Source organism: Epinephelus moara, chromosome 21 (genome assembly GCF_006386435.1).
Source record: "Epinephelus moara isolate mb chromosome 21, YSFRI_EMoa_1.0, whole genome shotgun sequence".
Taxonomy (NCBI): domain Eukaryota; kingdom Metazoa; phylum Chordata; class Actinopteri; order Perciformes; family Serranidae; genus Epinephelus; species Epinephelus moara.
In genome coordinates this window covers 9,618,487-9,635,942 of record NC_065526.1, presented here as the reverse complement: position 1 = coordinate 9,635,942, position 17,456 = coordinate 9,618,487, and the positions used below count along the sequence as shown (strand labels likewise).

Here is a 17,456-nt window from a genome sequence, read left to right as displayed (position 1 = left end):
GTCATATGCATGTATAGCTGCTCACTGTGTGTTTATTTGTTGGGGGGTGGTCTTGGTCTGACTGTTGAAGAGTGTGCGTGTTGGGGGGGATGCTGAAAAAGGGGATGGAATGAGGGAGACTTGGATTGAAGGATGGCGGGAAGGGGGGTGAAATAAACATTTAGAAGTGACCCAGGTTGACTCTGGTCTTGTTTGTTCTCTCTACCAGTGAGGTCCTGGGCCCTGAGCGCTGGGAGTTTATTTATCTAGCTGGGGCACCACCGCGCACTATTCACCTCCAATAATGCCTCATAGAGCTCCCTTTCTCTGTCTGAACTGGGGCGCTGTGTGCGCTCCGATGAATTATAGCATTTACCTGCTGTGCAGCTCTGAGGTTTGTTTAGAGAAACTGCTCCAAACACCGAAATGCCCACGTGTGCATTTGCTCGTTTGCGCAAACTCAAGATGTCTTTTCTCTCATCGAGGCCTTCTTTTAATCAGTCTGTTTCTTGGTCTGACTTCACTCCTAGCTGGCTAAGCTAGCACTCCAGTCTCTATGCATTCATGCTATGTGGACTGCGTATGGTCTTTACCTCCCCCTTTCCTATCCTCTTTCTACATGGCCTCTTTATGGGACATGTGGTGCGCCTGCTATCCGGATAGGCCCTGTCTCACTGCACTCATATTTGGACAGCTTGAGTCTGTGTACATGTCTGTCATGCCTCACCCAAACTCTGCCAAGAAGGATGAGTTTAGTTAATGTAAGAGTAAACACCACCACTTTTTACATGGAGGCCATTTCTTTCCTGTCTTTTCCCAAACAAGCTTTTCAAATGGGCCTTTGTAGAAGGTGAAGAATCTGAGCTGGAAAGTCTCAACAATTGATACAAGACTTAGAATCCAAACACAGTGCAAAAAGAAATCAGATTCTAGTTAAAATCTCATGCCTAAACAAGCAACTTCTCTCTCATACAAACACAGCCTCTCACAGTCCTTTATGGTGGAAGAAAGACGTGCACGAGACAGTCTCACACTTGATGTTTGTTCAAGTGGGACAGGCAAAAAACACGAGCAAAAAAAAGTGTCAGCTAGCTGTAAACCTGCCGCCCTGTTCCTGTCCCAACCCCCCAATGTCTGCTCTCATCCTTCTCTTCTTCCTGCACCTCTTCTTTTACGATCTCTCTCTTTGGACAACGTGTGGACAATACAGACTGGGTCACACGTTGCCCAGCTCACACCAACTTTCACACTCAAAGGTGAGCAAGCTGTAAAGTGCATAGGCTGGTGTATTGTATGTTTACAGTATGCAATGTGTCATTTGCAGTGAAGTTGCAGAAATTGGGGAATTATAGAAATGCAATGTAATTCCAGCACTTATAAATGACATGTTGTTAGCGTTCATCCATGTCATGTCAGTATGCTGCTCTGTGATACATTTAAAGCACAGCTTGCCAAACAAGACCTGTGTGAGTAACTGAAGGTATTTAATGGGTGATGTCTGTCTCAGATTCTCTGTGTGAATGAGCAGTAAGCCAGAAATCGTTCTTAATCCCCTTGTCAGACTAAACACCCTGATAGTGTGGCTTTTATTCTCACCTACACAGGTGTGAGGACTGCAGGCATGATTAACCCCTTTTACTCCTTTGTTGCACGTGTTCCTTACAAATGCACAGGAATCCTTAAGACAAACAGAACTGATGCAAATAAAGGCTGTATGCTTGGGAACGCAGGTACGCATGGCGCAGACAATAACTTTGCCGACCTATTCTGTCTACTCCCTCCAGACAGACTCCACTGCTGTGCTCTGCTTCACAGTGTTTTGGTCCTGTAGGAGGGGAGGAAGCAATTAAAAAAGCCCTGGTGGCCTGACTTCACAGAGCAGGCAGACAGACAGACAGGTAGAAATATAAACAGACATACACAAAGCACAGGCAGACAGACGGGCACGCAGTCAGGAAATTCAGGCGGGTAGACAGACGGCTAAAGCAGGCTGCACACACCGAAGGTGGCAAAGATGACAAGTGGATGTGTTTGTGTATGCGTAGGTAGTGTGGGGGCTGCATCTAGTATGAATAAATGATGGGAAGCATATGCCCCTAACACATTCACACACACACACACACACACACACACACATAGCTTACACCATGTTGGCAGCGTTCACACATACGGTGTCAATTCACAGCTAGTTTATTCTGAACAAATGAGGACGCGAGTGGGGAAGCTTTGTTTATGCTGCAATCTGGAAGATCTGTTTCATAAGATTATTACAGTGCTTTAGAAATTTCTTCCAGAAAAACACACAGAAACAGTCCAATAAAACTTAATGCAGAAAAATACTTTGAGTCCCTTAATATAAAATCAGCTGTCTTATCAGAAAGAATATTATTCCTTCCTCTTCTGGTGTATGTGCAATGGTGCATGTGTGTGTGTGTGAGAGAGAGAGCGAGAGAGAGAGAGAGAGAGAGAGAGAGAGAGGACTAACCTCTCCTTGTTACCGAACCACTTTACTCTCCATTGAGGCCCTAGCAGCTTTGTCAATGGGCTATTGGTGGAAACAAGGCAGGCAGAAACTTTAGAAACATGGCCACGGCCTCTTAAAGGCACAGCATTCCTTTTCAGCCCCCCCTGTTCAACTCTCTCAATCCCGCAGCAAAACAACTGGCACGCAAACATCTAAACATCTCCTTTAAGAGATGGATCTGCCAATTAGCTCAAGAGGTAATCCTGAAGCTTTACACTAACCAGAATGAAACCAAAGAAAAAGGAGACTGTGGAAATTCAAACTCTTGTTGCCTGCGTTTTTTTGTTTGTTGCAAAAAGCTTTTGCAACGCCGAGCTAATAATTACAATTTTTCTTTAATTGTGCCTGATACAGGAACTTATGTAAATTCCTGTGCAAGTGAAGCACACAGCCTCCAAACACTTCTCCTGACACCAGCAGCGTGTGATTTCTCCAACACCTCCACACACAGCTCCTGTGGGAGCCGCCTGTCCCCGTCCTCCGGTGACACGGTGGGCTTAAAAAACCCCATAGAGTCTGTTTATATTCACCAACTGCTGTAGCGCTTTTAGAGTGTGCAAAACAGGTGGGTAAACTTCAGCTGCATTCACTTATATTTTTTCTTCTTGTGAGGAGGAGGAGAGGAGGGAGGGGAGGGGGGGTTTAGGGAGGTGGTGCCTGCTTGCCTGCCTGCCTGCTTGCCTCTTGTTGAATGGAATCCAAGAATAGTTAGGGACCACACAGGGAGCCGAGGGGGGGAGGGGTCAGAGCCCTCAAAGATGGCTAACCATTCACACAGTCCATCTGCTGCGGGGATCAGCCCCGGCACTGAAAGCCTGGGGGTTTAAAAGGAATTTGGCCAGTGTGAAAAACCAAATAAAGCTGCTTCTACCGCTGAAAATGTACAGATAACCTCAATCTAAATTGCACAGAAGGAGCAGGAAAAGAGAGCTGTGTCAAACGTAAAAGTCTGTTAGTCAGCGTAGGATCACAAACACAGTCATGCCTATATAAGAAACAGATAGTGTCTGCATGGCAGAGGGAGAGATTGCAATGGAGTAATGTCAGTGTTTGGGTTTCTCAGGTAAACTGTGACATAGTAAGACATGAACAGACATGAACGAAAAACAGAGCTTGTGGAATACAGCGTAGAGCATTTACACATCAACAAAACAGGAAAAAGAGACTTGCGCAAAAGGAGGTTAATACTCTATCTGCAAGCTATTTTGGTATTCCTTCTGTGCAGTAATGACGGTGTTAATTTCATCCAGACAAAGATAAACACAGCTTTAAAACCAGTGTCCTAAAATCAAACTCTTGCTGCTTCTCTTCAGTCTGGATTTCAGCCAGTCAGTCTATCAGTCACTGAACACCTAGTGCCCTCCCATGGCACTGAGATGACACTAACTATCATGGCCTCAATGCATCTTCCCACCAGCCACTATTGTCATTCAAAAAACAAGTCATCGAGAACTATTTTCAGCTGACAGTTCCTCACAAAAAGTCCAGCCACGAAGCTAAAACCGAACTCACAGAGCGACACCACCTGAAGGATACGTGACATTGTGTTTGTGTGAGAAACACCATCACATCGCTTGAAAGGTCAACAGAAACATCTTGAACTCACCTTCCACCCATAGCTGTTCGATGTCCGTTTCGATGGCTGCGACTCGGAGTCCCACAGACAGAGCCCCGAACACTAAGAGTCCAATAAAGAGGACCTTCCCACAGTGCCTCTGGATGTGGCAGCCCAGAGAGAACAGGAGGGCCTGGAACCTCGCCCGGATCCAAAGAGGAGCTTTCTGACCTACCGCCTTCCCCTGGATTCAAAGCAGGAGGGGAGGGAGGGCGAGAAAAGGACAGTTTTATTATTGCTATGTTACCACACATAAATAATGCATCATTGCACAACTGTCCACAAAGGCAGGATTCACAGCTTGTGTCTCTATCTGCGTCTCAAGTGTGAAGAATTCTGAAGCACAGTGACAACACACATCTGTGCACAGAGAGAGGTGTATTTGTGTGGAATATAAGGTGAAGCTTTGCATGACAGGACGACAAGTCAAGGTGCTAACTAGCTAACCACAGATTAGATGGCAGTGCTGTCCTACACTGGGTGAGCGCTGTCAGATTCCTGCTGAAACCTCATGTCTATCGCCTGAACTCAGTCCAGACCCAGGACAGGATCTCCCATGACACCTCACATCTGAGATGATTTACTCTGCACAGTTGTGGCAACAATTTGTAGCCTACTAATGTTAAGCTTTCGGGGAAACTAGTTGTTTAAATGTACAGCGTCCAGAGAAACAGGAGCTTTAAAAACACCATTTTCATCCAATCAGAACAAACTCAGGACCTAATGGAAGCTAATAGTGAAAATTCAGATTCAAAGAGTTAGAAAAACACCACTGTCTCAAAAAGGTGTCACTGTGTTAGATGTCTTATATGAATCTGTTCTGTGGTGAGAATGCAGAGCAAAGTTATCAACATATGCGCACTGCTGTTTACCAGGATATTTAACTGTTGTTGCAACTATTTGGACAACAAGAAGCCTTGTTTAATCACTTGGTGCATGAAACTAACACTCACAAAATGAGCTGCTAACAAATAAAGTTTCAGCTGACATCCATCTCCCTCCTGCATTTCACAATTTTCCCTCTAATTTGTCAAATATCTGTTATAATCTCTACTTTGGGGCGAAACATTCAGTCCCTGTGCTACAAATGTCACTGCTGCAGAAGACATTGCTCTGGTGTTGTGGTTTCTCTCAGCAGTGCTGAAACACGTCCAAGCATCCGGGCGGTCCAAAGATGCTTTGTCAGATCAAACTCAATCAGTGAATTCCTTTACAGGACCCACCACATTTCCAAACAGACCCCGGGCCAGTGCGCTCTCCGCTGCCTGCACAAAGCCAAAAACACGCACAACACGGATATGGGAACAAGCCCTCACTCAGCTCCCCTCCCGGTGGCTTTAACAACAAAAATGAATGAGAGTCTGGGTCCATTCAGACAAACAGCAAAGTTAACATGCTGCCAAATATGAAACTCTTTAGTTGTTATCATTTTATTCATCCAGATGGGTTGCCAAAATGTCATGCGAGATCTGTCTTCTAACAAGTTTGGTCGCGGTTAACATAAAGTATTAAGTATTTGTTGCCTATTTCAATCTCTGATGACAATTTCTATATCTTTCTGGTTAAATGATAAACAGTTAAAGTAAACTACTCCTGATTTGGCTGCGCACTCCCTCGGGGAGTCCTGGTGGTCCCCGGACCCCAGTTTGGGAGCTGCTGCTTCAGCCCTACATTCCCACATGCGCCCTCAACTCTCGATTAGATAACGGCTAAATCAAAAAGCTGCCACTGAAGACTTTTAATTCACATCTGCGGACTGAATGAAAGCTTGCCCTCACAGTGAATCCACACTATACTGCGAGCATTGTATCACCTTTGAGATCTGTTTAAGTGCGAAAGCAGCGTGGCAGTAGCTGGGTCTCCGGAGCACGTCTGGGTTCGCAGGCGGCTGGGAGCGCGTATAACTCGGGGGTAAATCTCCATAGACGCCGGCCCCTGGGACCCCGCGATCCGAGGCCATAGTCCAAAGAGGGTGATCGGGGCGCAGAGCGAGGCGACAGAGAATCGGTGCGAGTTCAGTAAAAGCGACAATAATCCAACATAGAAGAGGAGCGCATCCAGCACCGCCGGCGACAAGTTAGAGGAACGTTTTCTAGTCTTCCCTGGAGCCAAACAAGTCTCGAAACTCCATCCCAACATTATGCGCCGAAATCCGTATAGATCCTTCAGTCTTCATTCGTCCCGATAGTCTGTGAAACGACGTCTCAGAGAGGAGTAGTAGTTGTAGTAGTAGTAGTAGTAGTAGTAGTAGCCTATGTCTGAGCCGTCCGTGTCAAGTCTAACTCCGATCCCGTAGCGGTAACATTTGGAGAAGTTCGCCTCTCGGCAAATCCTGAAAAGGGAGGTTTGATGGAAAAGTGCTCCGGCTCCCATTGGCCAAGGAAGAGGCAAATTACTTTGCAAACATCGCCTATTATTAGCTGCTAAGCAACAGCTCACCAAAGTGGAGAGAGAGGGGGACCACCCAGGCTGCTGCTGCCTGGGCTGTAGGGAGGGGAGGAGGGGAGGAGGAGGACGGGGGAGGAGGAGGAGGAGGGGGGAGGAGGAGGAGGGGGAGGGAGAGAGGAACTCTTTCAATAAACTCTGCACAGCCGCGCACGCACGCATGCACACACACGCACACGCGCGCGCACTCACGCACACAGCTTGCTTGCTGCCTGCCCGCCTCACTTGCTCTCTGAACATTATTCCCAGTGGCCGGGCCCTCCAGTTTGTAAGAAGCAATCGCACATGCCATCTATTGATATCACAGCCTCAGGCACGCACGCACACAATTTTTCCTGTTTCATCAGCAGGGGCCAATCAGAGAAAGAAAAAAGAATCAGCTTTTTAGACAAGAATATAAACATGTGATTCATTTCTTTTTGTGTGTGTGGGGGAATTACAGATCTTTCAACACTTCTCATATCACTTCAGGGCATCTTATTCTTGATGAGGTTTTGGAGCCTCACATTTGTTGCAGAACACCCCCCAAAATACTTTTTTTTACCCTCTCATGTATTTGCTGCCAGTGCAGTTTGTTATAGGCAGCTGTGAGAAGTGCATGTGTGTAGGTTTTTAGCACTAACAGCTGTAACCTCAACTCTTGTGGCCAAAAAGCTTCTAAAAGAAGGTTGATAGGCCTTCTTACACCCTAGAAAATATAACCCCTCATCCCTGTAAAGTTACCCCGAAAGGATCGCAGGACTTACTCCACATATGCACCTCTTTCATCAACACCTCAGAGCTGCCTGGTTCAGTGTGACACCCTTATCTCTGCGGAGACTTTTGGAACGTTTCCATGTCTTGCCATGCATGATTTCATGAGTTCAGAGAGCAGTTCACCTAAGAACAACATCTGAAAATGAAAGAAAAAGAAAGAATGAAAGGGGGGTTCTCAGACCAGATTGTTTCTAATCTCTGGAGAAAAAAAGAGACAGAGGTTAGGAGAGTCTTGGTGGTTTGCTAATGTAAGCCCCCATTGGCCCCACTCATGACAATATGGGGGTGAGGAACAAACACTTTACCAGATTACACAGCCATTCTCCGCCTAAACACCAACCTGTGCTGCTGTGCAGGACATTTGTCAGGTTGCTGGTGCTAACTTGAGGCCCTTTGGGCGACTGTAAAACAATTTGAAGCTGAAGTGAAGCAATTTGAATGTAGGTGTTGGTGCTGTAAGCTCATTCTGTTTATGACAGCTACAGTACGTGTACGTTCAATTGATGTGACAGCTTGCTGCTGAGCCGTTATATCCATCATCACTGTTTACATGAGGCAAAAGACACAAGAAACACACTGTGGATGTGCGGTAATGTCACTGTCATAGGGGCTGGGCATCAGCCTCATGGGGCAGCATCTATATGATGCTACAGGTAAAGGAAGTAGATAATGATTAAACACATATTTGTAAATACTGTTGTACTGTCTAAAATGAATTGAAATGATTGTGAGATCACATCTAGATCTGCAACTAATGATTATTTTCATTATCAAATAATCTGTCAATCATTTTTTCCAATTAATTTAATGTCAGAACAAAGTAGAAAATGTCCGTCACAAGCTAAATATGATATAAGACATTCAATTTCAAATGATAAAGCAAGAAAAAATGCATAAACTTAATAAACATATGTATTTTTGTCTCAGTTATGGCCACTGTCACAGATTTTATACAACGTTATGCTCATGTAAAATGTTTTTATGCTACTGCTGTTTAGTGCACTATATATGACATGTTTGTCTAGTATGCCCTGTTTTAATTATTACATATCAAACTAGTATGAAACACTGCGAAATATAGTGTGTGAAATTTGTATGAAAGTGGCTGTCAGGATAAAAAAAAGAAAAGAATATATGTTCATGAACAAAACATTCACATTCTACTTTGTTTTAAATGGCATCTATACAAAGTTAGACGGCAACATGATCTGTCTTAAATAAATAAAAAACAAATAATTATCAGTGATTTAGAGAAGTAGGTACATTTAGTCACGCCCTCTTTGCAGTATAATTTTGAGGTACTTGTATTTTACCCATGCTATTCTGCTTTATACTTCTACTCCACCTTACTACATCTATTTTACAGCTGTATACACGACGTTGTATGTTAACATTTTACACGATAAAGACATAATTTGCTTATATAATACGATGCATTGTTATAGATTATGCTGATTAATTTACCTGCAACATATAAAATAGTTAAAATCAGCTCTGCCTCAAACAGCTACCATAAAATGCTACTTATATACTGATGATGATAGATTATATCTGCAGTCAAGTACTTTTACTTTGACACTTTAAGAACATTTTGCTGATAATACTTCTGTATTTTTTACTTTAATAGGATTTTGAATGTGGGTTTTTTTCTTTTATTGTATACCTTTAAGTTCTTCTTTCATCTCTTATCACACTCTTTACAATATAAATGATGGCAAAGCCCATCTGGAAATTGTTCTGTAACCGTTTGCTTTAAAAGTATGATTTATCGCTGACATCAGGGTGAGGAATAGAGGCTACAAGTCATCAGCTGGGCTGCCGTGGGTGGCTAAATAATCAAAACTTTCACAGAAGTTGGGGTAATAAATAAATTTAAAGGCTCCCATAATGTCATATATCTACGTAATTCTTTTTATCATTACGATCTTCTTTGAACTCTTTATTTCAGATCATCTTCTTGAAGCTTTAAAGGTCTGAAAGAGATCAAAGACGCGTTTCTGCTGGTCTCCTCAGATCTCCTGTTATAACTTGATTAAACAGGATGTCTCACAATGAGTCGATCTATTGATTTGGAACGCAGGATCATAGATACTGTTGTTAGCTTCTCATTTACCACCACGCCACAGCTCTCTGCAGCAGTTAGACGATACACGTACATACATATATTCTTACTCATCCATCTGTCCAAATGGAGGCGACCATACATTCTTATAAGCTGCTCTGGTTTCTACGGTGGCACCGGCCGGCCTGTTCTTTCTGCTTTGCTGGGACTGGGTATAGTTTGCCTGGACTGGGTTGGGTCGGGTTGAGTGGTAGAGGGAAACAGGCAGCTGAAAATGGGAGCTAATGTGGAATGTGAGGAATTGGGTTGTGTAGTAGGGGGCCCCTTCAAGCCTAACAAACTCAGGGAGGTCCGAGGCCTGGTCTGGAGGCCTTGGATAAATAAACCATCTGAGATGACCATGCGCTGTGCAGATATCTGCCATCACACCGCCCCAGCCTCCAAACACAAACCGCCCAGGCCCTCTCTCCCTCCTTCTCTTCTCCGTGTCCTGTGTCCCACATGGTCCCTCTCCCTCCCACCAACCAACCCTCCCCCCTTCATTTTTTATCTCCTCTACTCTTCCTTTTATTTCTTCTTAACACCTTCATCTTTCCCCTTTTTCATCTGCTTCTCTACTCCTGCTCTTCCTTCTTTCTTCTTCCTTCTCCCTCCCCCCAATCTCCATTCCTCCATTTCATGTCTCCCCAGTGACTCCATCCATCCATCCGTTCATCCATGCATGCATGGCTGGCTGTCCGTCCGGGGTTCTGTATGTGCTATAGGCAGAGCTACGGAACCGCTCTGGCACTCAGCCGTCGCACAACAGCCGAGACGCCCAGGGTTCAGGCCCAGAGAGTGTTTATTTATTGAAGAGTGAGGCAGTGAGACTGCCCACGACTGCATTTCTCCTTTTTCTCTCATAAGGAGTAAGTAAAGATGGATGAGAGAGTAGAATAAAAGAGATGTAAAATAAACGTATGCACATATTTTTATTTCTTTTTAGAAGTAAAACAGTGGTAGTCTGAATCGTCTAGGACACACAGCAGAAGTTAAGTAACAACTATAAATTATGTTCTGGGATATCCATATAACACTGATTTGTATCTGGGGAACATTGAGGAGGTAACACAAGGAAGAGGCACATATTCCTAGGAATTAAAAAGTTTACAGAAAGAGGGAACAAGATGCCAAACGAGCTAGTTAAAGCTACAGCTGGTAACTTTTATGAGGATAACTTTGTGTCATATTTGCTGAAACTGTCACTGTGTTCTGAAATAAGTACATGAAAGAGATAGTATGTGGAAAAAATATGTTCCTGCTCCTCTTCCCACTGTCTTTAATGGCATTGGCTAGAATCAACCAGGACACACTGAAAACAACCAATCAGAGCTGAGGAGTCGCTAACACAGTTGTCGGTCATGTTTATCATCAAGACTCTGTTACTGCCTATATCTCACCTCAAATGTTTTCAGAAACATATTTTAGTGTACTGTCTAGCCTTAAAATAAGAACGTCTCTGATCCAGCCGCCATGTTGGAAATAGTCAACCAAAGTACCAAGCACCGCCCACCAGCTGGACCAACTCTCTTCTGACTGGCTGTTTTCGTTCACACGTGATAGGCCATTAGAAGTGTTACAAGGCAATAACATAGGTAAAGGAATATTATTTTTTTCACAGATTACCTGTGGGGGGAGAGGACTGTCTGGGCTTCTTTGCTGAGGCTGCTGCCCCCGCGACCCGGACCCGGATAAGCGGAGGACGACGAGACGAGACGAGACGAGACGGGAGACGAGACGAGATTACCTGTCTCATTTTATAATCCCTCCAGGATGTTGTGATGATGCAATCACCAAATATTAACGCAAATTCAGCCAATCCCCATCAATTCTGTGCGACCTTGCGATTATGTCCCATCACTACAACTTGATTCGCTAAGCCTCTCTCTTTCTTTCTTTGTTTATCATAAGTCATACAAACACAGTGACAGGGCTAACTGTTAGCATCACACGGCTAACGTTACCCAATTGTTATTAAAACGATTAATGACAGAGTCTAGCCGTTTCAGTGTCAGCGTGAGATTAACAGGTTGGTGTCGGATATTGACCGCTGCCGTGAGCGGCAAAATATGACCAGTAAGAAAGAGGTCATGCTGTGCTGTGTCAGGTCATTATAACCAGACAGAAGAGCAGCTCACGGATACGGTCCTTCAGCGCTGCGTCGAACTGCAGCAAGAGCACACAATATACCCACAATATGCTCCAAACCTGAGACAGCGTCACAACAATTTTTGCAATTTTCACCTACACCGGCAATATCATTACAAAAATGCCTGTAAACGTTGCAACAAGCGTCACATTTTTTAAGAAAAGCTGCCGTGAAATCAGGCATGTCAGGCAGCAACAAGCCAAAAAACAGCCCACAAATTTCTCGAGGGACTGTTCAGCGCTGTGTGGTGACAGTTTCAGCAAATATAAAAAAAGTTAGTTTAATTAAAGTAACTAACTGTAGCTTTAACTTGATTAAATATGGAGTAACTGGAAACAAGAATGTCTGTAATTCAGTATATGTTTGTGTAACCGTATGTTGACTATTTATGTTCCATGTACCAGAGGCGTAAGGAAGATACGACGGGCCCTAATGCACACCATCATGCATGTATTGTTTTGACATAAATAGAGACTTGACATTGGACAACATCAACATGCATATTACCCAGCAATCATCACTGCATATCTGACAAAAATATCAAAGAAAGTAAAAAATTTATAATTTAATCGAATAGTTTTTAGTGTATTTTTTTGTTTTATAGCTTGTACAGAAAAAGCATATGTAGTTTTTAGATAGCTACTGACTATTTAAAAAAATAAACATAAAACCATGATGCAGATGGGTTTGCCTTTTTTGACGACACTTAAAGCAAATGGCACCATTTTTAAATGAATAATAGTCTTTTTCTTATCACGTATCTTTGAAGACAGGCACACAGTATTTCCAAGGTGGCAATCTGAATCACTTGCAAGGGCCCGTGCTCTCTACGAGCCCCTCCACCCCAGGGGCCCCAGTGCAACTGCTTGCACTGTCCATATTTACGAAGAGAGGTGAACACCAAACTTTGACTTTAAAACTATATTACATTAGCAGAAGTGGTTGTCTTTTAAATCCTTCTACTGTCCCGTTTTAATGACAGTCCTTTATGTCTTATTGAACAGATATCAGTGTGTCTTCATATGTCCAGTTTCTTGATAGATATTACCCAAAAAAGCTATTGCACATAATAAAAGGAATATGTTGAGATTATATAGTCAAGATATATTATCCACACTTGCCTGTGATTGTCTAAATATATTGAGACTTAAAGCTTTGAAGCCTCACCAAGCAATGCAAAGCTTTTACTCCCTAAAATAAAGTGTGGTCTAGACTTTTATGTTGAAAACTAGTCTGGCCCCTAAAATCTAAAAAAAAGTGTAAATGAATGATTTTTGATGCAGGTCTAGAATAAAGATAAAGACCCTACACATTATACAATCTCTGAGCAATCTGAAGGCGATTGAGGTGGTGTGATGATAATAATTTTTCTACCCTCTCATTACACCCTGTGTATACTTATCTATGTGTGAGGGCAATTTACAGTAATTCCATTATGCAAACCACTTTAAAGCAACAAACTAAAGAGCATCACATCTAGCTCTTAAAAAAAAAAGACTGGGTTGTAACAAAAAATTCCCTGGAATAAAAAAAAAAAAAAAAAAGAGAGAGAGAGAACAAATCACAAACACATTTCAGGTCAAGTCTTATCCAAATGAACAAATCATTTTCACGATAACCAAACAGAATATTTGGCTACGTGCCGGCTGACTAGACAAATAAAGCTGTTTGAAAAAACACACAAAGAGCTGTGTGATTTCATGATGGGAAAAGATATCCACCATATTCTACGTGAACCGAAACCTTTGTACTTTTTCAGTCATGAAACATTTTCATTTTGGTGTGTTTGATTTAAAGAGTCATCTTACATATTGTTGGGAAAACCCTTAAGAGTTTTCTTTTTTTTTTTAACTTCACCAGTCTATAATTATGCTTCTCAGATATCAGCAAAAAAGGCAAAAAGTTGCCCGGTAGCGGAGAGACCTTCTCTGCACTGAGCACCTCTGTCAGTCTCAGAGCAGAGTCAGAGCTGCCACCCACAGTCTCACACAAGATTAATTATGATAATGCATTTCTTTACCCCTTTGTCATCGTAATGAATGGTTGCCTTTCTGGGGGAAAAACACACAAAACACAGAGAGAGACAGAGAAGCACACTTTTCTTTAAGTCTTTGTTTGTGCGGTTGTAACAGAGGTATTGTCAGACGCGGCTAGCAGGTGGTAATGCAAACTCAGACCTGTAGCTTTAAAAGAAAGCACAGAAACCCACGACTGTGTGTGTGCATATGTAAGTATATGTGACCAAACATAGGCTGAAACGGTATCGCTTTTCAAAAAGACATTCGCACAATTGTGAGCCTTTCAGTAAAGCTCCTCTTTGAGGCAACATACAGCTGCCGATATTTAGACACATTTTTGACAAAGCTGTAAAGGTGAAATAAACATTTCTATCATACAGGAACTTTTTTCAACCATTTTTATCTCTTTATAAAACAAAATCTGTCATGGTTTAAACATTTCCTGTATCTGTTAAGCTCAGTAGCTTTGGTGTTAAATTGAACTGATTAAAGTGATTTAAAGGGGGAGTGTTTGTTGTGAAATTAAAGCGCAAAAAAGGGAACATAATTGCAGATTTGAGACAGACAAAATGTTTATTTTAATGATTTGTAACAGCCGATCTGTTTGCAGTTTCAGCTGTAGCTGTTATAAACATTCCAACTAATAAGATTAGAGAGAAAAGGTCACCTGAGGGTGTAAAGGAGGTCGGTCTTTTTCGTCTTCCTGTGATTTTACTGCAAAGCAATTTAAGACGTGATCCCAATCAACCACCCAGTCAATGTTTAGTTAATTAGCTGGGGGCCTCCGCAGTGACAGACAGGGATATCTGGCTTAGTGTGTGTGTAAGGCATGTCACTGAGGTTGTTATCCCATACATGGGATCTGTGTCTCCACACACACTCTTTGTTGGCCAAGCAACATAAGCAACTGTTGTATCTCTAAAGCTTGTAAAAAGAGTGTTTGTGTGTGCATGTGTTCAGATGTTTAAGTTAGAGATGGGGTGGTGTGTGTGAGTGTGTGTGTGTGTGTGTGTTTGGGGGTGTAGCATCTTGAAAGGTAGTGTGTGGAGAAAAAAAGGGAGGGAGGAAATTCATTTGTGGCCGGAGAACACAGAAGACAAATTGAGGAAGTGTTGTGCTAATGTGTAGGGGTCAGCAGCAAACACACACAGGTTTCTGACTGACTGCCACTTGGGTGGCCCACTCGCTCGCTCCCTTCTCTCTGTCTCTCTGTTGCTCACCCACGATCAGCCCTCAAGCCATGAAGCCACCCAGCTACTCAACCGACCCCCCAACCCAGAGCTCAGACTCCACCCCACCTCTCTGTGCATCTGGGGATGTCTATGTATCGCACATTTGTCTCCACCATCCATCCAACACATCTATCTAAGGCTTTGGGTCTTTATTTTCTATTTCACCCCTCAGGGTTCAGCAGAAGCAAAGCAGAGACCAGCATGTGTGAAGTCACTCAACACGTACACGTCTTAGCCCTTAAAACACATTTTTCCCCATTTGTTTCCCCTTATTCAGCTTTGAACATTGTTAAAACCATCTAATTCCACACAGATTGAGAGTCTCATGTCAGTCCTCCAAATTCCAACATGAGACATTTGGTGTCTTTTGGGATCTCTGTTAAAATAGTAAATGGACAGTTCACCCCCAATTAAAAAAAAAACATATTTTTTCCTCTTACCTGTAGTGCCATTTATCAAAATTGTTTTGGTGTGAGTTGCAGAGTGTTGGAGATATCAGCCGTAGAGATGTCTGCCTTCTTTCGAATATAATGAAACTAGATGGCACTCGGCTTGTGGTGCTTAAAGCGCCAAAAAAACACATTTGAAAAACTCAACAGCAATGTCTCTTTTCAGATATCATCACCCGGTCACTTAAGATAATCCAAGGACCTTGCTACCAAACTGCACCCACCAACCATGTCACTGCACAGATGGAAGTGTGCATCTACAACCTGGTCTCATGACGAAGTCGTCGAAATCAGGTGCTAAGGCAGTGACTTGCAGCATCAGACACTGAGGAAAGAAAGCCATCCTTTAACGTCGGCGTGATACGCGGCCGGTTGCCATCATAGTTTAATGGTGCTTGATGGTGTCAGGTGGAAAAACAGTGGGACAAGAATGAAAGTTAAGGCGGCAAAAGTCCGAGTAGGGTGGGTGGGATTGGTGGTGGATGGGTCCAACAAACACTGACTTTCACCCGGGAGAGACAAACCCTGTTCTTTTTCCTAAACCTAACCATATGCATTAGTTGTTGGAGTACTGACGTAGCGCATTGATTTTGAAAGAGACTGTTTGTTAACGGTAAATGTCCTGTGAAAACGGAAGTGTATTTTGTAAGAAGACAAAGCACGAAACAGGCATAACTTGACACGGCATCTCAGAACATCAACAACCAAGGCACCCAGGGTACCTTTCCGGTTGTATCTGGACGTGGAAGGTCCATGACCAAATTTCAATATGTGATGAGGTCAGATCGAGAATGTGTTGGCATCTACTGCTAGCTCACCTAGCACCACTGAGCTAGCTAACATTACAGCTCAGTCGAGGAGGACACCATTAATGTTGGGGACTGCCCATTGTTCTGATGGCCCGAAATTCCAAAGCCCTGTTAGTCTGAAAAATGTCCCACTGGATCAAACGCCCATTTCTCCAACAGCCCATTATCCCCAAAACTAACGCCCATTGCTTCAAAGTTCTGTTTCTCCGAAAACATTGCACCCCGCAGTGAGGCAACCTGATCTCCAGAAAGGGTTGGTTTAGGCATAAAATTACTTGGTTATGGATAGGAAAAGATCATGTTTTGGTGTAAAACACCACATTTGGTGGCACAAAAGTTGCTGGAAAGAAAGGGATGAGTAGGTAGAAACACCTACAATCAGTGGCTCAAACGCTGCTGGTGAAGTGAAACTAACTGCATGGAATGTGAACATTCAAAGAAATGGGATTTTTACACACAAACTAACTAACTAACACCAAAACAATCTAGATTAATAAAAAAATAGCGCTACAGTTAAGAGGAAAAGTATGTATTTTTGACTGTCCCTTTAATTAACTCAATGTTGGGCTGCAAAGGTTGAGTCTGTAATGACTGACCCACCATAGAGATGTAGCTGTAAGGAGATAATCTTGCTTGTTTTATCCAACTGGAAAAAGCGAAAGAAACACAGGCCAAACTATTTGGTTGCACATTTTCTGATCCTAAACGGCGTTATGCTGTTGTTGCTTAGCTGACATCTCACATTATAAATCAAAGTTGAGGAAGTCCAAACATTTCCTCCCCAACTTTATCAAACTCTTTCTAGATAATCCACAGACTTTATTTTGGACAGTTTTCATCACAGCTTCTTCCTCAGTAGAAAGTAGTTCCAATAAAAACTAATGCCAGACATTTGGATCTTTGGAATATCCCGAGTAACTGGAAAATTGTTTATTGAAAAACACATGGTCGCTAAATTTTGTAATTTTTAAGTACTTTGTGCAGCACAGACAAAATTCCATTCACTTTCATTGTATTCTAGTGGAGGCCGAGGCCAATAGCTCAGAACAGTGGCCCATAAAACCAAATTCTTCATGGTCAGACACCACTTCTTATAAGTGGGAAAATATGCTTATTGTGTTTTGGGGAACCCGACCCTTTCGACTACTAACCAACCAGCTGTATTAGATTAAGAAAACTGTTCTGGAGGTATACATGTGAGACATGAGACAGTGTCAAGATATCACGTCCACAAGTGTCATACAACGCATTTATCTTGAAAAGCACCAAAGTTGACACCCATTGGAATTTTCCCCAACCCACTTTGGGTTTCTTCCCAGACTTGGAAAAAACTCGGATGTGAACAAGCCTTTCAATCTCCAGACTTCTGTCAACTTCTA

The 17,456-nt window shown here is 42.9% G+C and overlaps 1 protein-coding gene across 1 annotated transcript in view; it reads right to left on the bottom strand.

Annotated features, from left to right (window-relative positions):
- Positions 1–6,475, bottom strand: part of ptch2 (patched 2) — a 30,096-nt gene extending 23,621 nt beyond the window's left edge. Inside the window, exons 1-2 of the mRNA XM_050032568.1 lie at positions 5,932–6,475; positions 4,110–4,302 (exon numbers count right to left, since the gene is read on the bottom strand). Coding sequence (XP_049888525.1) covers positions 4,110–4,302; positions 5,932–6,078 — 340 coding nt within the window. The 5' untranslated portion in view covers positions 6,079–6,475. The remainder of the gene's footprint in view (positions 1–4,109; positions 4,303–5,931) is intronic.
- Positions 6,476–17,456: the final 10,981 nt, after the last annotated feature.